Genomic DNA, 23685 nt, shown 5'->3' with positions numbered 1-23685 from the left:
CAACTCCATCAAGGCAACGACTGCAGCGGGCAGCGGGTGAGTCTCCTCCACTGACTCTCACACATGAGTTTTTACAAGAAGAATGTGAATGAGCTGTAAACAGAAGCTTGGAACACAAATGTAATATTTCTACGAAGGATGCATGGTTGAACATCAACATTCACGCCCAATGAAATAAGTGCATGTCCAGACGCACACACTGAGAGATAGATGCAAGTGAAGGGCCAAAGGAACAGTGTGTCCTCTCTTTGTTCTCCTTTACTCTACCTACAGAAGCTTTTGATCTTTCAAAGTTCTCATTTGATCAGTTGTGATCTGAAATCCCTCTTATTAATTAACTGAATGAAATAGAATAAAAAAGATACAGACTAGATAACACAATTTCTATATATTTCGAACATTTATTGTGTTTTTATAAAATACACTCTATTTTGCAGAGAATTTTAAATAACATATAAGATATTGAAGCTGCCGAAATATGAAGTGAATGATTGAAAGTTTTCAGATGATTCGATTTTAATATTCTGGAAAATGACAAAATTTCATATGATCTTTGGTACATTTATAATATTTGAAATATTGACTGTGTTTGCAAGATAAATATGTTGGCAAGTGTAGTACTTATTACTACCACGTACAAAGCTGGGGGAAGCGGAAGATAGAGACAGACCAGAGCATCGCATGGCTGCTGCTGTAGATGACATGTTTCAATGCACATGTGGTCTCATAGCGTTGAATTGGAAATGTCTTTATACCGCTCCATAGAATCATGAGTGTTTTGCAATGTATTGGGTTTTCAACAGCTAAGTCGCATCCAAAATTGGTTCTATAATTGAATAATTTTGCAGTCTAGGTCCCCCTTTAACACTGATGGGAAAAGAGAAAACTGTGACATGTGAAAATTCTACAATTTATTCACATGTTCCACTGTTTCTATTTCTGGATAATTTTGTAACATAGCATCAACAGTCTGCAGTGACACCATAGCACCACCTGTATTCATATGCACTGTATAACTATAATGCTCTTGATGATAAACACATTCAAATTGAAGCTGTGTGTGTGTGTGTGTGTCTTCATGGCATTACGGTACATTCCTTTGTGCATGTGTATTTACTTAAGTCTGACATATGGGTAAAAGCTCCTTCTCCTCTGTCATGCAGACACCCCACATCATGCTGCAGTGTGGCAGAAATCATGTCCGTGCTTTTCTTCCACACCATGAAGTATCGCCCCGACGATCCCAGGAACTTCAACAACGACCGTTTCATCCTGTCCAAGGTGAGACTGAAGGATTCCTGCTTGTCTGAAAAGGAGGCTCTCTTTATCTTTTTGGCTTAAATCTCATGTAGAGTCTGACCTTTTCCTCGCTTCACCTCAGTGTTTATTTTTATGCAAAACCCACTTAAACTTTGTGACGTTTTTTTCCCCACAGGGTCACGCTGCTCCGGCCCTCTACTCCATGTGGGTTGAAACAGGTTTCCTGAAGGAGGCCGAGCTGCTCAGCTTGTGCCAGGTTGACTCTACCCTGGAGGGCCACCCAACCCCAGTAAGCTGTCACATACTGTAACACACCTCGGGAATCATCTCGTAGGCCATAATAACGTGCACACAGTTTTTTTTTTTTTAATGAAGCTTTACTCTGTGTGTGTTGTGCACATTTCAGAAGCAGCAGTTTGTGGATGTAGCCACTGGATCCTTGGGGCAGGGTCTGGGTGTGGCCTGTGGAATGGCTTACACCGGGAAATATTTTGACAGGTCCAGGTAATTACTCTAGTCTTACAGCTTCATTTGCATTTTTGTCTTGTTTATATGCATTTTTTGATTTCTTTTCTTCCATTTAAAAACACTTCCCTGACTTGAATCCAATTGACGCACAATGGCAAAATGGGCAAAATGTCTTTCTTTTGTTTCTTAGTTATCAGTTTAAATTTGAGCCTGCATCCTTTGAGTGCCTGATGATTTGGAATTTCCAGATTTTGTGGGTGTGTTCTGCGGCTACATGCTCTGCACTCACAATTCTTCTGCTCTAATAATCCCAGGCCCAGCAGTCATATCTCGGTTATTTTTACCATCTGAGCAATTTTAATCTCGGTGTCGAATTCAGACGCTGTGCTTTGAACCATTTTTTCAAACGATGCTTTTTTTCTAATTTAGCGCCACAAACAGAGTCAATGTCCCTTTATCACCCATAATAAAAATTCTTGTTTTTCAAATTACAGTTTTTTTTTTTAATTGTATTTTTTCTCTCCTGGAAATATTGAGAGCAATGGTGAACCATATTAATTTTTTTGTAAAACGAGATGATCTGAGTTAAACAGATCTATTGGTTCCTTTGTGAGATGCGTTTCAGAGGCAGGTGTGAAATTCAGCAGCCGCACCCTCACAGGCCTGAGGTTGGGTTTTACTATGTCAAAGCTGGTTACCATCCAAGTGTCAGATAGTGGAAAGAGAATCATGTCAATTCATGTGAACACAACACCCCAGCCTCATCCAAACAAAGCCACACATTCACACACACACACACACACACACACACCAACAGAAACTAACTCAACCTTTCTCTCCGACTCAGTTACCGTGTGTTCTGCCTGCTGGGGGATGGTGAGATGTCTGAGGGATCTGTCTGGGAGGCCATGTCATTCGCTTCTCACTACAAGCTCGACAACCTGGTGGCCATCCTTGACATCAACCGGCTGGGCCAAAGTGACGCTGCTCCCCTGCAGCATCACGTGGATAAATATCAGAAACGCTGTGAAGCTTTTGGGTAAAAATGCATAGAACCGAAAGTGTGGCAGAGGCTATGCATGTGTGTGTAGTAAATTATGGTTATACAAAATATCTGTGTACATGCCATCTGATTATGTAAAGTACACATGTGTGATTTTCATATGTGTGTGTATTTGTGTAGTTGGCATTCTATAATCGTGGATGGACACAGCGTGGAGGAGCTGTGCAAGGCTCTGAGCCAGCCGCGCCATCAACCCACTGCCATCATCGCTAAAACCATCAAGGGCAAAGGCATTCCAGGTAACTGTCCACTCCTATATTGCACTTGCAATGCTCTCACTGTACAACTTCACTGCAAAATGTGTATTGCAACAAGCTTCCAGCCAGAGCTTCCAACTCTAACCCTACAGGGTTTGAATCCACCAATGCATGAACGTTGTATTTGTGGTTTCAGCTGCAGAAGACAAGTTAGGCTGGCACGCCAAACCTCTGCCCAAAGACATGGCCGACATGGTTATGAAGGATCTGCAGAGTCGCATCATGAACAGCAGCAAGCACTTGTACCCACCTTCTCCCATGGAGGACTCCCCACCGGTCAGCCTGAGAAACATGAGGATGCCGAGCGCACCGACCTACAAGGCTGGAGAGAAGGTGTGTCCTCTATGCAGAAGCACACAAATTCTCATCCTCTGCAGAAATCCCAGATTAAAAAATAAATGAATTCGACATAAAGGCAGGTCTGTTATTGTTCTTACTGTAGATTGCAACACGGAAAGCGTATGGGATGGCTCTGACCAAGCTGGGCCGCTACAATGAGCGTTTCGTGGTCCTGGATGGAGACACCAACAACCTCACCTACTCGGAGATCTTCAAGAACGAGTATCCCAACCGCTTCGTCGAGTGCTACATCGCACAGCAGAACATGGTATGATCCAATCTTTCAGTCTATTTCACAAAGCAATTTACATTCCATCTTTATTCTTTCTATGTCAAATGATCCCTCATATTTTACAAACCTAATTAAAACCAGATTTTGTCTATTTAATGTGGGGATTTAGATAAAAAGGTAACAGCTCTACCTCTCACAGCTGAGTTATTTCATTATACATGACCGGTCTCTGTAATTTCAGGAAGGGAAAATATACAACGCTTACTTCTTTATTGACAATACGCTGGCTGCTCACACCAGCGGTTTAGCCAGTGTCTTTTTTTTTGCCATCAGTTATTCATCAAATCTTAGATTACTGGAAAGAAGCATTTAGGCGTTAACTTCTTGTGCCATTACGGCTCTGACAGGAGCCCGCTCCAATGTAGGTCAAGTGTGCATGTGACGATAAGCAGTCATGACAAGCGTATTCAGAAATGAAATATTAATCAGTGTAGAGGGTGGGACCATCTGGCTGAACGCATGAGAAAAGTCAAAAGTTGAATGACACAATGAGGGTGGCTAAATTAAAATCCACTGTATTTAAACCATGATTCTATTAAAAACATTAGTTAAAGTGCGGCCTTTAAATAAGTAGTTCATGTTATTTGAGTGTGTATGAGAGCATAGACAGTACAGTAAAGAATTTATCTAAACATTGTGCTTGAACTTTCACGGATGCTTAGTTGCTGCTTCTGTCTAAACAAGGAGATAGGTTATGGGATTTGTGAGCTGTTTGAAGAGAGGACAGAGGAAATGATTTGTAAGAGGAGGTATGCCTCTAATTCCACCCATATGGGCGGAAAAGCTCCATAGATCTGTGGAAATCTCTTTTCATTGACTCGCTCCTTGGTTCAAAGGCACTTTCATATATGGTTTGTGCCTCTGGATGTTCCTCTTGGGATAAAGCATGTGTGACCTGTATCTGTATCTAATTTGGCACATGCAGTAAGGTTATATCACCTTGTGCTGTTGTATAGGTACTAAGAGACAATGAATTATTTCCCCAGGTCAGTGTTGCCATGGGATGTGCTGCCCGCGAGAGGAACGTGGTGTTCGCCAGTACTCTTGCCTCTTTTTTTACCCGTGCCTATGACCAGCTTCGCATGGCAGCCATCTCAGAAAGCAACATCAACCTGTGTGGCTCCCACTGTGGCCTCTCCACTGGTTCGTAAACTGATCCTGATGAGCCGTGCACGCCACAACCCTTCCCACAGCCACGTCACTGCCACAGACATTCACCTGTGTTCCCTCACACTGAAGCCAGACCCCTCACAGTAACCCCAATGCTGATAGACATATGAATGCTCTCTCTGTATGTGTGTGTGTGTGTGTGTGTGTGTGTGCGTGTGTGCGTGTGTTTGTGTGTTTGTGGACGTGTGGTTGTTGCAACTGTTACTCTCCTTCCTTCTAATCCTGTGTTTTCCTTTATCATTCACATCCCTGACCTGACAGCTAGTACTCAACCCTTCCCCTTTCTCTCCCTCTACCTATCTGCCCTGGAAGCTGCCTGGAGGGAACCAGGTGTCCCTCTGTTAGCGCAGGTACACTGCATGCAAAGTCTGGCTCGTCGTCTGTTTCTACCTGCACGCATCAGCTCACCTAATACCAGTCGATAGCTTGTGGGGATTTCTAATTGTTGGATGGGAGGTTAACCCAATATGTGTGTATTCCAGGCGAGGAGGGTCCTTCTCTGATGGGTCTGGAGGACATGGCTATGTTCAGGGCCCTTCCCACAGCGACCATTTTCTACCCCTGTGACGGTGTCTCTACGGAGAAGGCTGTGGAATTGGCTGCAACCACAAAGGTACTTGAACCTCAGCTGCAGATGCTTCCCTACATTATCGTAGACACATTTCTCCAGCCATTTCTCGTAGCCCATGAGCTGCCTCGGTGGTAACGCTCGTCCCTTCTCTCCTGCACACAGGGTGTTTGCTACATCCGAACCAGCCGCCAAGACAGTGCCATCATCTATAACAGCAACGAGGAGTTCCATGTCGGACAGGCAAAGGTGAGAAAGACTATGTGCTCACAGAGCTGGTAAGACAACGAGGGAAATAAGAATTAAAAACAGCCCCCCCCCCAAAAAAAAAACACACACACATACCCATACATGGTCCACAGCTATGGCGCTCAGGAGGGAGAGCGGGTCATCCAGAAATCAGACTGTTGATGCTTCTGTCACTGGCTCTTTAAGCCTGCACACCAAAGTGTCAGTGTTCCTGGTCAAGACCCTGAACCTTAAAATCGTCCCTGATGGCTGCTTCGATGGCAGAGTGTGAGTGATGTGTGAAAGAAGTGTGTTGCTTATAAAAGTGCTTTATATGTGTGTGTGTGAATGGGTGACTTGTAGTGTAAAGTGCTTGGAGTGCTATGATTGGAAAACCACTAGACACACACACAAACACACAATCCCATTCACATACACGCATACACACAAACAGACACACACACGCACACACAGAAAGACAAAGCACTATCACTGTGTAAAACATAATGAAACCGAAGATATGTGACCATTATTCTACGTCATATATTTATTATATATATTACATATCATATATTCATATATATAATACAATTTGCAGGTGGTGCACCAGAACAAGGATGACCAGGTGACTGTGGTGGCAGCTGGAGTGACTTTGCATGAGGCGCTGGCAGCGGCTGAACATCTAAAGAAAGGTAAAGGAACTGTTTTCAGTGCAAGCAGATGAAATACATGACATGAAATTATGATTTTGTTGGTTTGTTTATGAGCAATATAACTGAATCTTGATGAATCTTAGAGCAAACCTCATCAGGGCACAGGATTTCTTTGTTTTTGAACATTTCCACTGTTTTCCCAAAGAAATAATGAATGGGTCTTGATGAAAATAATCAGGCATATTTAGGGAACTGATATATACAGTGTGAATGTAATTTGGTGCAGCTTGATTCAATGTTGTTGGGCCTTGCTGGAGCTATGTGCTCCACTGAGTGCCATTCTTTTTCCTTATTTATCATAGTTATCACTGACAATAATACGGAATATCCTTTAATTATTTGCTCCCAGGTCATGTTAATGAAAGCTTTTAATACGGTTTGATGATTCAGTGACGACAGCTCTCAACATTACTGTTTACAGATTATTCTAATCTAATCATCGCTGAGGTTTTACCCTGAGGAACTTTAATGAAGTTAACCTGCTTGTTCGACCTGCCTCAGGCTGATAAAACACCTGAACCTATAATGAATACATGTGCTGCTCATGAGCTGATGTGTTTATTTCAGGACACACTTTGATGGTACTAACCACTTAATTAATTGATTTTCCAGAGAGGATCTCAGTGAGGGTTATTGATCCCTTCACAATCAAACCGCTGGATGCCAAAACCATCATCGATCACACACGTGCCACCAGGGGACGAGTCCTCACTGTAGAGGACCACTACTATGAAGGTACGTTTCCATGACATTCGCCCATGTTACTCAGCGTCTGCATATCATATGAGTCCACCACTGCTTCTCAGCATGATGCAGCTGAGGGCCCTGTCATTGGTCCATGTCTCGGGGTGCGTGTCGCGGTGGCATGTTCTCATTGGTGCAGCGACAGAGACGCGATATGGTGGCATTTGCTTATTGGCGGAGCGGGAGGCTGGCGGTGGTGCCCTCATCGCAGGGAAGGTCCTGGTATTGTGGTGCATTTTTTTAAGTGTAAGGGCCAGAGAGGCAGAGTGCTGTCAGATTTCCTTAACTGAGCACATGCCCATGGGGCTCGATGTGACCTAGATAACCCAGACAGCCGTGGCCTGAAGAGAGTGGGGATGGGTGATGGCATGGGCTTGACTGGACAAAGGATATTTGCCAACTGTAATGAATCTGATGTTGGGCGTTTCATTCATTTTACATGTGGGCCAAAGAGGGATTGAGGTTCAGCGGTCAAATTTTTGCTGTAATCATATTTCATGTAACACCTCCTTAATGGAGGATTCATCTTTTCCTCTGCATCTCTTTTTTATATGATAAATTATTTTTCCACAGGCGGCCTCGGTGAGGCAGTGTGCTCAGCCATGGTCAATGAGTCCGGCTTCAACCTGCAACGTCTGGCTGTGTCCCATGTTCCCCGCAGTGGCAAACCACAGGAGCTCCTCAAGATCTATGGTATCGACCGTGACGCCATCGCCCAGGCCGTCCGCAAGATGCTCAGCAGCTCCACCAACGCCAAGTAACCCTATTCCCCTGGCCCCGCCCACCTACCTACCTGATCACACCCCTGCAGATGAAAGTATGATTTTGATTCACACGACACCCATCTCTAAAGAACCCCTTCACCATGAATGCCCTCCCAAGTGTGTACTAAAGTAATGTGATTTTGTGCTGTACACTTTGAAGTAGATTTCCACATGTACCTTTCTTAAATGCATCCATCACATCCAAAATACAAGCAGACATATTCACGTGTACTTGTTATACCAGCACTGTCATGCATCCAAAACGTGGCCATAATTCACTCGTCCAACAAAACAATACATGTCCCCTCATGTGTACTGATGAAATGCTCTTCATTCAGCTGGAAATGTGTTTTTTATATTGTTCTGATGTAGCTTTGATAATACTGGGTGGGGCGTAGTTTTAAAGTAGGTGTTTTTCATGACAACGGTGTGGGAAAGAATCAAACCGAGTTGCTGTTTGTAGAAGGTAGTGGAGAAAAATATTTAAAAAAGAACAAATGTAGTTAGGCCGTGAAGAGCAGTCACGTACAACATTCGACATCTTCACCCAATTTCCCAACTTTTTTTGGATTTGAAATCATTTCTCTCCAGCATTTTTTCCTTTGTTTTTTTATTTCAAAGTTACTATTTAAAACACACACACCTCATGTGTTCATTTGTGCTACAGCTGTACATCTGGACCATACCAGCAGTGTGATAGTAATAATCAGTGTGTGGTCAGTGACATCGCCTCTTACATAAAGGTGGAGGGTTGAACATCCCTCCAGTGCTGATGGAGAATATGGTCCTGGCTTTTGACTATGAAGGTAATGTTATGTCTGACTTGTGAATCAATCAAGACCAAACACTCTTTTTGTTACTTGAAATTTTGTATGTATCTTACATTCATGTAATAAAGCCATCTGCATTTGACCCTGAGTGTTCCCTTTTTTCATTTTCCCTATAAGTGCTTTTGTGTCCATGCATTCAAGCACCACGCACAGTATGTGAAGAAACCAGTACTTTATATTGAGTTTAAATAAATTATACAAAACAATCATAAATCACAGATACTGTATTAATATAAAAACAGTTTTCATATAAGTGCGGAGTGCAGGTTCGCATTGCTCGTCACAACCTTGACGTTACATCTATGATTTGTACATTCTCTTATTAACAACAAAATACCAAACTAAATAAAGGATTCTTAAACAGCCGTTCTTCAATAAAAATATATGGTTTCCTGGTAGAATTTAACATCCTTGATTCCCTAGGATTGTTTATTTAAACACAGCTCTGCTCTTTGACCTTGTAATAACCACAGAATCGCTGATTGTTTCTTCAATGTCTGTGGTAGTAAACTCCTTTTACCAGGACTGCTCTCCCTCTCTCAGCTTCCTGTCCAAAACAGACATCAGACAAAATTACCATAATGGCAACCGAGACATTAAAAGACACCAAATTCAATCCATGTTAAACGTGGAAACCTCAAATCACATTTATTACCCTGTACCTACCACAGAGAGCTGTATTTTCGTTTTGCTCCCCTGAGTGCAAACACAATGATGCCACATCCATAAGACAGTGTGTAGACTGGAACAAAGCACAACATTAAACCGGAGGAAGGGTATTTTTCTGAAGCTGTTTTTTCAAGTCATGTGGCTTTACCGTGATACGAGTTTAGGTTCAGGATGGCCATGAAAAGGGCAAAACAAAATCCCCAGCAAACATCTACAGAGAGTGAGAAAGTAAAAGTGTATTTAAAAATAAATGTTGGCACTGATTTATCATCATAATTTAAAGATGGTTAAGAAATTGATGAATATAATGTTAAATATTAGTTGTAAAACTATTCACAAATGCTTTACAGACCATTCGAGAATAAATAATAACAACAAATAATGAATAGGAATACTTTCATTACATTTGTTTGTGGTGAATATATATTTTGCTGGCAATATGAATCTGTTGCTAGTTAATTTTGGAACAATGGAAAAAATAATAACCATTTGAAAGTGTGAAAGCAAGTGTGAGCCAAGCTCAATACTTTAATATATACCTCTTTTGTCATAGGGAGGACCTTTACATCTCTTTGTCTGAGTTGGCAGGTCTGACAGGAACATAAAAAAGAAACACTGAGATTTTCATTGTCAAACAGAACAAAGATTAGTGGGTCCACTAAAATGACCTCTTCAGCATTTGATAAGGGGAAGACTTTATGAGGGGGAAAAACAACAACCACTATTAATCATTATCAATTAAACAAATTAAGATAATCTTACCAGATATTATACCCACAATCTCAAACACTATGGCGAAAAACACACCGAGAACTGATGGCATCATGAGTGCTGGAAATACAAAACAAATAATCAGAATCCATGTTATAAAACATTCCAAACAAATAAATGAAAGTAATGGAAATGCTCATAGAAATTGTGTATGACTATTTAGTAACTTGTATGTCTACTTACAACGAAATGGCCTATAGAACGCTACTCCGCAACCCAAACAAACGCAGATTGCATAAAAATGATAGTATTTGTCTGAAAATGGTCAGAAGAATAGATAGAAAAAATTAAGACATATACTCTAAAGTTTCTTTTAGGGCTCTGTGTACTGCCACCCTTCACTAACTGAGAATTTGACGTTTTACATACAGTGTCGGTAAAAGTCACCAGCGAGGTCCCTTCCATATTCCTGAAAGAGAAACATAATAATGATTTATTGGTAAGAGACACATCTGCACTAATAGTTTGATTAATAAACCGAAAGTAGAGAAGGAAAGTAGACAGAGTTAAAAGAATGAAACAGAAAGCAAGACGGAGCAACAGCATATGGAATATATATATAATCCAATAAGTTATATAGTGAGAGAGTGGATTACCATGACCACAGTTGGAAGAGTGTGGGAGCCAGAAAACACAGGTGTACTTAACTTCGGCTTCAGGCTAATTCAGCAGGCAGGTGTAGCAACAGTGAGATATTTCAACGTCAAGGAGACAATTTCCTGAAGCCGGTCGAACCACTCTGCCAGGCAGTGAGGAAGAACAAAGGTCAAGTCTCAGATAACAAAGGTTTGCTTACGTATCCAAACTCATGTATGGACACAATGTGTCTTCAGGATTAAAGTGGGTGAGGCTCAAAGACAACGGAAAATCTTAAGACATCTTTCAGCATTACAGCAGGGTTCAATCAAGTATTTGATTAAAAATATTTCGAAGCTGTAGATGAAAAGTCCAAGTTTAAAGTCTCTGGCCTCTCATCACTACTGACCTGAAAGTCCAAAGAAAAGAACACATCAATAACTTTTTAGCTAGAGTCCAAAATTAAAGTCAGGAGCATCATCTTGCTGGTGTATGCGTCCATCTACTGGTGAAGTTGGAGAACAAACAAACATCACAATCATCTCTTCTGTTCCTGAGTTACAATATTCAATATGTCCAGAAAAGTGGTTGTACAGATTGTTATGATGTCAAGTTGATGTTTGACCTTTTGCTTATAAAATTACAATATTATATATACATTTCTTTATTTCATCCTATTAGACATTGATTTACAATGTATGTTATTACATTTAAATATTTTTTGTTGAGTTACAGTGACCTTTCACCTCTGATCAGCAAATTCTAATCAGAACATTCAAGAAATGTCCCCAATCCTGAGATAGTGTGTTCATGAGAGCGGAACGGATGGCTCCAACCACGATGGTTGCCCGAGGGTGGAGGAATGAAAGCCGTCACTCAGTTTGGTAATGAGAGCAGATGTCGTGATGGAGGAGCCACGTTTAGCCTGGATTTGAATCACAAATAGAGCTGAAACAATTAGCCTATTCACTGTTTAGTCTGGAGACAGAAAATCAACCGGCTGCCATTTGGATGAACAATAATCTGTGTCAGTTGGTCACATTAAGTCAAAAGTCGGGTTTACTCCATTCTATATCATTTTTTATTAAATATATTTGAGTTTTGGGATTTTAGTCAGAAAAAGGCATCGAATTTGTCCTGGATATTTACTAATACCCATAATGATACCAAATATATTACATTTAAGAAATATTTAGTTAAATAAAAGGTAATAATGTCAATAATAATGATAATAATATTGATAATAATTTTTGATTGTTGTTGGTTCTTGCCGAAAGAAATTATTTTTATAAACAAAAAATATGAAATCTGTCTATTGTGTAATAGTCATACAAATTATTATATTATATTACATTACATTACGTTATATTCTATTCTATTCAATTTTGTTCTATTCTATCATATATTAGTTAGGGTTACTATATATTGTAGTTCCATGGGTATGGCTGTAGTTTCCCTGTAAAAGCGGTAGATGGCAGTGGTGATCGCTTCACAAAAATACAGGCTCCTCTTCCAAGCCCGCGCACTGCATCCTGGTACTTGACGTCAATTTTTCGCTGCAGTACGTTATCCTCGATGTACCGGCATCTCACCGGAAACTACACTTCCCTCTTTGCCAGCCCCAATTCGAATGCAGTGTGTGTGGACGGTGTTTTTTCCAGTCGATGATCTCAGCTGAAGTTTCCTCCGGTGTCAGCTTCACGGAGGCTGAACTAACTCCCGGAGGATGACTAAAGTCTCCCCGGGGCTGAGCTCTGTCGAAGGCTGCGGCGGGAGAACCCAGAGGGAACCAGGCGCCATTTAAGTCCCAACAATGCGGGACCAACAAAGGAGGCAGTGATTTGTGGCCTCGGTGGTTTTTCCCCCCGCGGCTCCTGCTCCAGCCAGGGCAGGGCTGGGCTGGGTCCCGTTACAGTTGCGCGTCGAGCCGCCAACGACCATGGAGGAACGGGAATATCCCGAAGGGGTGCTGGTGACGGAGGCCGGGCCGCAGTGGCTCGGGGCCGAGGTAGAGCGTCTCACCCGGGAGCTCCGCGAGACCACCCGGGATCTCCGCGAGACGACCCGCGAGAAAATCCAGGCGGCGGAGTACGGGCTGGCGGTGCTGGAGGAGAAGCAGCAGCTGAAGCAGAGGTTCGACGAGCTGGAGACGGAACACGAGACGGTCCGGCAGGAGCGGGACCAGCTGAAGGAGGTAACCCGAGGTCACAGCCACGCAACCGGACACTTGGACGTGTCTGTGGCTGCAGTGTTAATTATATCAGAATGTGATCACTGACACATCGAGTCATCTGTCTGCAGCGTGGAAGTAAAGTTCCAGCAGCGGTCAGGGTTGTGTTTATAATGCTCAGTGTGATCACAACCACCATAAGTCAAATCCATACCTTCAGTCTCTTTGCCCCCAACAACCAACTTTCTAAAAACTCTCCTGAAAAGTTAAATACATGAACCATGAGGTGATTACTGTTAAACATATGGTGACCAAATGTGTAAGTCATCTTAATGATTCCAACACACGAGCGGATTTAAAAAAAAAAACTGAACATGTCTTTACTGTTTTGGTCACTTGCCCACACTTGCTCTCGGTATGTGAGTCTGAGTGAGGCCTTCAAATGAGACATCTGCAGCAGCTTGTGTATTTCACATGTGTGTGTGTGGCCAAGCTGCTGCTGCTTTATGGGTCTAAAAGAATCTGAAAGTGCAACAGAAATGGGCTTCAGACTTTTAAATACAATTCACTCTTTGGTATTATTATAATTTTTTGTCATTTAGGTGCTTGTTTCTTTGCCAGTATGACGTAGGAATGAGTTAAACTATCTAAATTACACAAATTATATTTCCATATATACGCATGATTTCTCAGGTTTCCACGAATTACTCCTGATTGTATACACTGATATTAAATGGATAGACCAGCCCTATTGTAACTGATCCCCAATCCGGCTACTGTATCCTAGTCTGTATTAGACCAATATCCAATTCTTAATTAAACAAACTAGTAGTGCACAGACCTCCACCAAGCTCCATTTGTTATTGTGTAATCTTGCTTACAAACAAAACAACCAACCAACAAACAGTCAGGCATGGTTGAAAACATAACCTCCTTGGCTGAGGTGGCTCCATAATGCACATGGCAGTCGGTGACAGCCCCCTTTATTTCTAAAGTCTGGAGGTATCATTTGCATTTGTCCTTGACAATTATTTGAGACAAATATTACACTAATTGGAGAATGATGAGGATCCTGGACAAATCTGATGCGAGATAAGGAAAAGCAGCAACCAGCACATCTGATTGGCAGAGGCTGAGACATGAGTCGGTGGTGTCGTCAACATACAATACCATACATAGGAAAGCCATGATCCTACAGCGACAGACATGAGAAGAAACGACATAGGCACTGACATCCTACCTTGTGGGAAATTGTGACTGTATACATTTCAAAAGAAGTAGTTGGGTTTTTCCCACTCTTTCGGTTTAGTCAGTCTTCTTACAGCCAGTTCACCAACATTTAGAGGAACTGCATCCTAAGACACTTCCACACTCAGCAGCTGTGGTCGCCACTTCTTATGGACTGTATGTCTTTATCGGTCACTCTTAATAATTTAGTGTAATGGTTTTTTTTAACAGTCACTCAGCTCAGCCAATAATCTTTGCAGCTTACATAGATAGTGATATATCATCATGCAATGTATATAATGCATTCATTTGTAAACAGATAACTGATTTAGAGAAGGAACCGGAGATGCTCAGATAAGTGTTACCACTACCCATCACTACCAGTCCAATTGAAGTATTACTGCAGTTAACAATTTAATTATTAATGAATTTACTGTTTAATTTCCTTATTCATTATTTGGACTGTAAAATGACATAACATTTAGTTTTGGTTACATGCATAGTTAGTCTCTATGTGTTATAGTTATTTCTCAACAATAACTAGATCATCAAGCTCTGATAAGACTACTGTTTTATTTTGTCCTTGTTTTGTTTGGTCGTTAGATTTTGTTTTGTTGGTGTGGGTATTACTTTGAAATCTGTACCAACATGGAACTGGTAACTGATCAGAACTGGTAAATGATCTAAGAACACTCAGCTTGGCTGTGAGAAAGACTTACTTACTATTAATGCCTGAAGTTTGTGCGATAACTTGGTGTCTCAAGGGTTATTCTCTACTTCAAGTTGTCTTCAATTGAGGGGCTGTGTAAATACTTCTGGGACTCAGATCTTCTTTCATGTCTGTCGTACATTGTTAAATTTCATTCATTTTGGTCTTAAAAATGTACATTTAACTTGTTGAAACCTGTAGAGACCCTGGAGGAACTATCTTGTGTCCTCACCACCTTAGATGTTTGAATGACTTATAATTTAAATAGTGATGGGGAGTTTTTTTTGTTCCTCCACGTTGTGTTATTCTTGGCGCAAATCACAGTCCATTCACAAAGTGACTCACTGTTTTATTTGTTCTCTTGCTGTCACGATTGTGCCTGCTGCTTCTCTCTCCAGTAGAAAATGTGACAGAGGCAGATATGATGAGTGCACTGTGTGTTTAGGCTCCACCAACTCACATCACGGCCGACTTTCTGACCGATCTGTCACTTTGTTTGACTGAGTCTGTTGAGGAAGAAAAGGTGAGGCTGTGGGAGGTAGAGCTGCAGCTCGGTGGAAGCTTTCAGGACTTTGTTGGACATTGACCATTACTTCAGCCGTTTGGCTCAGGGACAGTAGATGTTGTATATCTAAGCCTTTAAGTCAGATGCTTGTAGGAGTCTGACCCTAACTTTTTCATCCTATTAACCTGTTCTTGTGGTTACCTGTGCCGACTCTTAATACTGTTAACCTAGGCTTTGACTCTTGGCTTGCTATCTAGCTATTAGTGCATTCATGAGTGGTGTGTCCTTTTTTAGGGTCTGTTGCAATAAGATCACCTCTCTTATAAAGTCAGACCTGAGAATAAAGATGAATGCATAAAGAGGCAAAACCATCGTCCTACAAGACAGACGGATGCCAGAGAAACATGCCATGATCCACGAGTTATTCTCTGAGATATCCACAATTATGTTTAAACAGCCTCTCGACTCGCAACGTTAAAGAAAGTGCTCCACATGTATTTTGACTTGCATACAATTTTATTTTACTTGATTGACATGACCGTGATGTTATTGTTGAGTGTCCATAAGGGTTTTGGTTTTGTTCATGTGTCAGGGAGTGCTCTCTCCCAGGCTTTGTACCATTCCAAACAACATCCACACATCTAACTGTGAGTTAAGGTAAAGGCTATAGGTTAATACAGATGGTCTATGAAAGTTAGGTTTGGTTTATTCGACCTCGGATTTGTAATTGTTAATTCATCCTGAAAAGGTCAGTCAGTGTCAAAACACACATAGATGTTGAGGTGATAGAGGTTTCCATCTATTAATTGTATATTAAAACACGTTTTTTTTAGTTCAGAATGAACAAGAAAAGGTGTTTTTCCTCCCTGAATGTGGATTGTGAGGCAGTTGAGTTCTGTTTGCTCCAACTTGTCACAAGAGCATGATAAATTCACATAAATTAAGTTCATGTGCAAGTAGTGGCTGCAATAATCTCTTTCCACGCTCTGTTGGTATTTAATATGAACCTCATGAAGCAGCAAAATGTCACAGGAGGGTGACACAGCTCCTGTGAACACATGGTGGACTGTGACACAAGCCATGCCAGTCAAAATAACCCGGGGAGCGACACTCCTGGTATTTCTGATCATCAACTATCTGAGGGGAATGGGTTTATTTTGTCATGTGAGAATTTTAGTTTATCTTTATAATCTTTGAACAAATGAGTGTGTTCTGATGTCCATTCTCTCCTTCTGTCCTGCAGGCCTTTGGACAAGCTTACTCGATCCAAAGGAAGGTGGCAGCAGATGGAGAAAGCAGGGAAGAGACTCTGATTCTGGAGTCTGCCAGTAAAGAGGCTGTCTACCAGCAGAAAGTCCTGGAGTTGCAGACTGAACTCCGACAGGCCAAAGCCTCCCTGACCAGTGCACAAGCTGAGAACGATCGTCTGTCCTCCATTGTCCTGGAGATGAAAGAGGTAAAACCAAACACATTCAAATTAAGATAGAGAAGGAGGATATGAATGTTCTTCCATTGTTGAATATACATTATTTTTGTTTTGTTTTAAGACCCCGTCATTATTTTTTTTAATTTTTTTTTATCCTTTTATGAATCTTTTGCAAAAATATGCATTCATGTTCATTTTATATGATAACATGAGTAGTTGTGGTCGGCTAATAAACTGAGTTCTCGGTACCTTTTGTGTTTAAAAACTGTAAAAATAATATTTTGCTTTTTAATCAGTGTTAATAAAAAAGTTCTCAAAGTTGAGGTTGTGAAGTCCACTGGGATTTCACCGGTAGTTGTCCTAGGGAGTTGTGAGAGAGTTGGTGATTGTAATGGGGGAGGGGGGGCAACTGCTAGCAAGTTTGAGCCCAGCAGGAAAGATGATGTAATGGTCGACTGCGAGTGATACAAAGGATGTCCTCCGCCACGGCTCTCTATAGAATACATTGGTAATTGGACCATGTCCTCCATCTGTCATTACATTCCCTGCCAAGGTCTTGCCCCTGTGGTATGTGAAACATGCTAATCTTCATTTCACTCTCAATTACCCCTGTCGCAAGAATGCAGTGAGTGAGGATCCACATTAATTAAAAGTTCACACTAATGCGTCCTGCCTTAACCTGACATTATCTATCTCTTCCTGCCTTCAGAGTTCAGAGCTGGTAGAGCTACAGCGCGGTCAGCAACGTGATGACATCAGAGAGTACAAGGTGCGAGAGGCTCGTCTGCTGCAGGACTACAGCGAGCTGGAAGAGGAGAACATCTCTCTTCAGAAACAAGTATCTGTGCTTAGACAGAACCAGGTGAGTCCAATAACACAAACACAATACTCACTTTGTTACTCATCTTCAACTAGCTGGTAATCGAGCTATGTTACTTCTGATTAAGAACTTTTTATGCCTCAAACTACCCTTGGTCTTGCTCTTCAGTCATGTAAGAAAGTGACAAAACATGTTTATTATATATTTGACCTACCAGGAAAACTACCGGGTGACACAGTTAAGTAGTTATCGATAGTCATTGTATTTGTATTTGTGACCATCTGTATAGGTGGAATTCGAAGGTCTGAAGCATGAGCTCCGGCGTCTGGAGGAGGACTCCCAGTGTCTGCACAGCCAGCTGGAGGAAGCCATGCGTCTTAGAGAAATTGCAGAGCGGCAGCTAACAGAGGCCTTAGAGACGATCAAAACTGAACGCGAACAGAAGGCCTCCCTGCGCAAGCAGCTCTCCCACTCGATGACCATCGGTGGCTCTGTATACAACAGCTCTTTTAGTATCTCCTACGACAACCTGAAACTCCACGACGATCCCTCCACCATCAGCGAGCCCGACAACGATGATCTAATCAGAGGCTTTGAGAATGGCTTAATGAAGGCCGCTGAGGGCGACGATGACAACAGAGCCGCTGTCAACAGGAGAGGAGAGCCCTTCAAGCCGGCTCCTAGCCTGGTGGACGACCTGCTCAGTGAGCTCAACATCTCCGAGATCCAGAAACTGAAACAGCAGCTCAGTCAGGTATGAAGTTCACTAAATCCAGTTTTACCATCAACCAACGCTTCCTCAATGCAGTGTGTTGACTGCATGTGTGGTTTCAACTACAATGAGCTGAAAACAATGGATTTTGCGATTTAAATGTTCGATACTGAACATTCCAGTATGTGCATGCAGAAAAATATAGTTGAGTTCTAAATTCATCTTGCCTTACTCTGTCCATACAGACACTTCTACAGGGATGCACATTACCTAAGCATTCTTTCATAGTGATTAAACAACATCATTAGGTTGCATATAATAAAATCATTATATAATGTAATGTATCATTATGACATTATATTATAATCAAAGACATATTGTGAGTTATTTATACAAGAAGAAACTGTTGCAGTTCGTCAGATTATCTATTTAAAAGCATTAATGGCAGTATTATTTAATTTTCTGTCCCCAGTGAGCCAGCCATCCATTTGTGGTCCAGGAAAATTAATTAAAGGCTCAACGCTTCTTGTTTACTCACTGTTGAATGGGTCTAAATAGAATACATGAGGTTCAGAAAATGTTATTTTATTCAGTGCTGTAAATTTGGTCAACTAATCTTTAAAGATCTTTCAATACCAGGTGGAGCGGGAGAAAATGGCCTTGATAAATTCTCTGCAGGAGAACCAGAAGCAGCTGGAACGGGCCTATGGGACTGTGTCCGAGCAAAAGGAAACTGTCAACAAACTGACGGAGAACCTCACCGCCATGAGGAAGCTTCAGGCCAGTAAGGAGCGCCAGTCTGCCCTCGACAGTGAAAAAGACCGGGACAGCCACGACGACGGAGATTACTACGAGCTGGACATCAACGGGCCTGAGATCCTGCAGTGCAAATACACTGTGGCTGTGTCTGAAGCTGGGGAGCTGAGGCAGGAACTGAAAACGCTCAGAGCAAAATACGAGGAGTGTCGTACTCAGTATGAAGACGAGCGAACGCAGTTGGAGAGTGACGTCCATGACTTGAGGTCAAGTTTAGCGTCCCTTGAGAAGATCAGTCAAGTAGATAAAGCAGAGGTGACTCGTCTGGAGAAGGAGCTTAATTTGGTCAGCAAGGCTGCTGGAGAGTCCCAAGGTGGCCTTAATGTGGCCCAGGATGAGCTAATAGCCTTTAGTGAGGAGCTTGCCAATCTCTACAACCACGTGTGTATGTGCAACAATGAGACCCCTAACCGTGTCATGCTCGACTACTACAAGGAAGGCAAGGTCATGGTGAGACGAGGGAACGAAGGGAAAGAGCACCAGTCTTTCGTACTCATCAGCAAGGGGCTGATCACCGAGACTGAGTTTGGAAAGACCGACTCCAGCAGCACCGCAGCTACTACATCTCCGGCCCCAGAGAATCGCCCGGAACCCATGAACATCTACAACCTTGTAGCCATCATCAGCGACCAGATCCTCCACTTGCAGCAGGCAGTGGACCGCACCACTGAGCTGTCGCGCCAGAGACTCGCCAATCTAGAGTTGAGCACGGTGGGGGACAAAGACAAAGAGGCTTGCATGGGAGAGATCCTCAAGCTGAAGTCCCTGCTCAGCACCAAAAGGGAACAGATAGCCACGCTCAGAGCCGTGCTGAAGGCCAACAAACATGTAAGGAGACCACGCTGTGTTTGTTTTCTCAGAGGAAGGATGTTCATTGTTTATCCAGCTTACACATACAAGAACATGGGGATCATTGGATTTAGTTAAAAATAACCGCTCAGTTTAGAATTCATGAAAATGTGTAATTAACTATATCACATCCTATTCTCTTTAGACGGCCGAGGGTGCTCTGGCCAATCTGAAGAGTAAGTACGACAGTGAGAAGATCATGGTGACTGACACGATGATGAAGCTGCGCAATGAACTCAAGGCTCTGAAAGAGGATGCTGCTACATTCTCCTCTCTTAGAGCCATGTTTGCTACAAGGTAGGACTGAGCACAATCACTAATTTACATTCAATTATTGAAAAGAAAAAGGGAACCAGGGTCCCCGAGGATTCTTTAAGCCTTTAAGTCTTAAAACCTCTTAAATTTGCTTTTAGATTTTCAAGGTCTAAAAATGTCTACTATACATGGAACTGAGAGGAGGCTTTACCTCTTTATCTGGGGCAGAGTGAATGAGCGTGCCTATATCTTGCTCATTTATGATTTATTTCACATCCCACATCATAACTTATTCAACGTATTTGTTTGTAGGCTGACTTAAAGTGCCAACTCTGTGTCGGTGGTGGCAATAGTTCTCCTTTCTCCTGCTTTGAAACAGGAGCATGACTAGTCACGTTGCCTAATGTCTGTGGAGCAGACTTGGGTAACTCTACATTTAATGAGTAGTTGTTGGAAGATGACAAATGCAGGGATTAATGGAAACAATCCAGTGATTCCTCTGAGGCGAGAGGCAAAAACATAAAACTTGGGAAGGTGAACTGCAAAATACTGGATTTGCAACTGAGCACAAGCGGTGTGCTGGCTCTTGAAAAAGCATTATGCCTACAGAATCATTAATGGTTTCTACTGATAGTTAAGCTAATACAGTGACTATGTCCACACAAGCAAAGCTTTCCGGGCCCACTACCATACTTCAGTGTTCTTTGCTGCAGTATTTTATTTGTATTGTTTATTTTTTATTTTTTAGGGTCTTAAAGAGGTCTTAAAAGTCATTGAATTTGAACTTTAAAAATACACAGATATACTGGTTACCTTCATGTGAAAGCGCACACCCTATAATACATGCACTATGTTCTCTGGTACAGGAAACATTACAAAAGTATAAATAACACTGATAGATCTACTAATACTACCTCTTTCAGCATCTTTTCCTAGTTATTTTAAAGAATAATTCAAAACTTTCCTGCATAACTTCTTTCTGTTAGTGTAGCGTCTGTCTGAAAAAGACACAATGCATTGTGGGAAAAGTCTGATGTAACACTTCTGTGAGTCAGCTAGCCAGACCTCTTTCTCCCATCTGGAAAATGTGTCTGGGGGATGGAGAAAACATGTGACAACGGCAGCACACTGAGGAAAACTGCTCCACCTGCTGGAAATTATGCATATCTCCTATTTCCTCCTTTCCCTCCCTCACTCTCTCTTCTCTTCTTTTCACTCTCTCTCTCTCTCTCTCAGGTGCGACGAGTATGTGATCCAGCTGGATGACATGCAACGGCAGCTGGTTGCTGCGGAGGATGAGAAGAAGACCCTGAATTCTCTGTTACGAATGGCCATCCAGCAGAAACTGGCCTTAACTCAGCGCCTGGAGGACCTGGAGTTTGACCACGAGCAGGCACGCCGTAAGAGTGCCACAGCTGTGGGAAGCAAGAGCAAGTTGAAGCTCAAGGGAGCGTCTTCCAGCCTACATGTAAGTCAGAGGAATAACGCAGCACCTGGGTTTCCTCTGCCTGCTCTCTGCATTTGAAAAAAATCTGCATTGTATATCCTAGATTTGCATTTCTCTCAGCCTTGGCATACACACTCATACTCTTTCATTGCAAACACTCCTGGACCCATTATACCTCTTAACACTCTATAGGACACATAACTAATGCTACTAGAGCCTGATAAAAAATCTGCCAATACAATCCTTTCACTGACATGTCGACATTGGCATTTATGTTTGTCAATATGCGCAGACATGCCAAGATATGCATTTATGTTAACATTAAAGATTTTTATTTTCTTAATTAAAGTTCTTTATTTATTTGGATGTATATGTGCTGTCTTTTTATTTATGTTATTTAATATAAAGTTTATGGTTAAACTATGGATACAAAAATCAATCCTCAACTACATTTCTTTGTCCTAAGGGTTTGATAAGGACATGTAAGAAATCATTTTCAATATTTATATACCGGCCAATATATTGGTACAAACACACAAGTCACAACATTAAAAATCACAAGTTTTAATTTCCATTTGATCTCATGAGTTGTGTCTGATTGACAAATGCATGCATGATACATCTCTGTTCTTGACACAATCATCTTTCCTGTGCACTAACTTTATCCAACTAACTTTAACTCATCTTACCAATGCTCTGGAAATTGACTCAATCGACCATTCCTCTCAAGTGATTTTTTTCTTCTCTTCTACTTTTCCATTTGCAGTAATTCTATCAAGCCAAGTGACCATAAGGATGTCCGTCTGTGAGAGTCCGTGCTGCAGTGTTCTTCACTCTCTAGTCATGGTCCGAATCATGTCAGTGCTAAAAATGCAACCTATCCAACAGTATTTGCCAAGTTCTTTGTTTTTGAGTGCCAAAACAAAACATTGTCCAACATTGTGACTGCTCACAGTGTGACACATCGCGTCCGCCGCCCACTGCAGTTACTGTCTTCAAACAATATGCACCACTATAATGACTGAACCTGAGGAATAATCCACATGGGTGTTTAGCTGATTACCTTTTACCTGTGTTTCCCTGACTGAGCACTTTTTGTTTGACTTGCTCTTACGCGATTCCTCTTTCTTTCTAAAGTCCTACTAATTGTTTTTAAAGTATTATACAATGTTTCACTGTATGTGCACGTTTTTTATCTGCCTGGTTCCTGATAACATTTCAGGTGAACCAGAATATTTTTTTATCCATAGTAGTTTCATAAATATAAAACCAGTGAATATGTGGTACTTTTCTTTTTTTAATCAGTCTTTTTTTTTTTACAGAGTATTTGAAGACAAATGAGTTTTTCTGCCTTAGTTTTTTTCCTTTTGGCCTTAGAATCCTGGGTGCCTTTCTGGCAACCCAAAGAAATTGGGAAGATGTGTAATAACCATACATTGTTTTCTATATGATCCTGCAGATGTGGAGCTTCAAATTCAGGGTCTGAACTTAATTTTGTATAACTGGTTCGCCTCGGTTAACATGGAAGAGCTGTTACTTTTTTCAAGAATGCTTGTTAGGACTGAGGAAGAGTATTAATGCAAAGCTTATTTAAAGATTTCTAAGTTAAGGTCAGATGTTAATAGTATTCATAAACTTATCATGAAGGAGAGTCTTTAATGTTATTGTTTTAATACAATTATTGTAAACCATTTAAAAAGAATCCATTGTCTCCAAACAAATACGCCTGCGGTGCCATATTGTACAAGTGCAATTTGCATTGGAAACAATATATATATATATTTTACACGTTGCTCACAAATTTCGTCCTAATTGATTTTTATGTTTTAATATAACTGCAATTGTATTTATTTGACTCTACACAGACTACAGGTTGTCATCATCCTTTTTGTTTCATAAGGGAGTTTGAGTGGACGTTGCTGGTCACAGTTTCAAGACTAAAACTGTGGATAAACACTCACAAAGTGCATGACTGCTGTCGACTTTCTCTGCCTCCAGTTTCAACTGGTGAAGAAATAAATCTGACCTTCAAAACTC

The 23685-nt window shown here is 41.5% G+C and overlaps 2 protein-coding genes across 2 annotated transcripts; both read left to right on the top strand.

Annotated features, from left to right (window-relative positions):
• Position 1: 1 nt before the first annotated feature.
• On the top strand, positions 2-7863 carry LOC128461478 (transketolase; the record flags this gene model as incomplete). Its single annotated transcript, XM_053446408.1, has 14 exons — positions 2-36; positions 1164-1281; positions 1436-1549; positions 1667-1764; positions 2576-2767; positions 2912-3030; positions 3185-3381; positions 3491-3655; positions 4666-4822; positions 5332-5462; positions 5583-5666; positions 6244-6337; positions 6971-7093; positions 7676-7863. Coding segments are annotated over 14 exons (1815 nt in total), but the record flags the coding sequence as incomplete, so codon positions are not given.
• Positions 7864-12340: 4477 nt separating this feature from the next.
• Positions 12341-23685, top strand: LOC128459126 (protein bicaudal D homolog 2). Its single transcript, XM_053444232.1, has 8 exons — positions 12341-12906; positions 16567-16779; positions 17459-17611; positions 17859-18323; positions 18921-19925; positions 20092-20243; positions 21438-21669; positions 22415-23685. Exons 1-8 carry the CDS (start codon positions 12652-12654, stop codon positions 22415-22417), a joined length of 2478 nt encoding a protein of 825 aa, XP_053300207.1. The 5' UTR covers positions 12341-12651; the 3' UTR covers positions 22418-23685.

The sequence above is a fragment of the Pleuronectes platessa genome, chromosome 2 (genome assembly GCF_947347685.1).
Source record: "Pleuronectes platessa chromosome 2, fPlePla1.1, whole genome shotgun sequence".
Classification (NCBI taxonomy): Eukaryota; Metazoa; Chordata; class Actinopteri; order Pleuronectiformes; family Pleuronectidae; genus Pleuronectes; species Pleuronectes platessa.
This window is presented reverse-complemented; position numbering and strand designations above follow the sequence as displayed.

Excerpts from the sequence above, each read along its gene's own strand:
- LOC128459126 (XM_053444232.1), top strand. The coding sequence starts at position 12,652 with ATGGAGGAACGGGAATATCCCGAAGGGGTGCTGGTGACGGAGGCCGGG. Across the intron at positions 16,780-17,458 it reads TTGTCCTGGAGATGAAAGAG|AGTTCAGAGCTGGTAGAGCT; the intron begins GTAAAACCAAAC and ends TCCTGCCTTCAG. Across the intron at positions 17,612-17,858 it reads CTGTGCTTAGACAGAACCAG|GTGGAATTCGAAGGTCTGAA; the intron begins GTGAGTCCAATA and ends CCATCTGTATAG.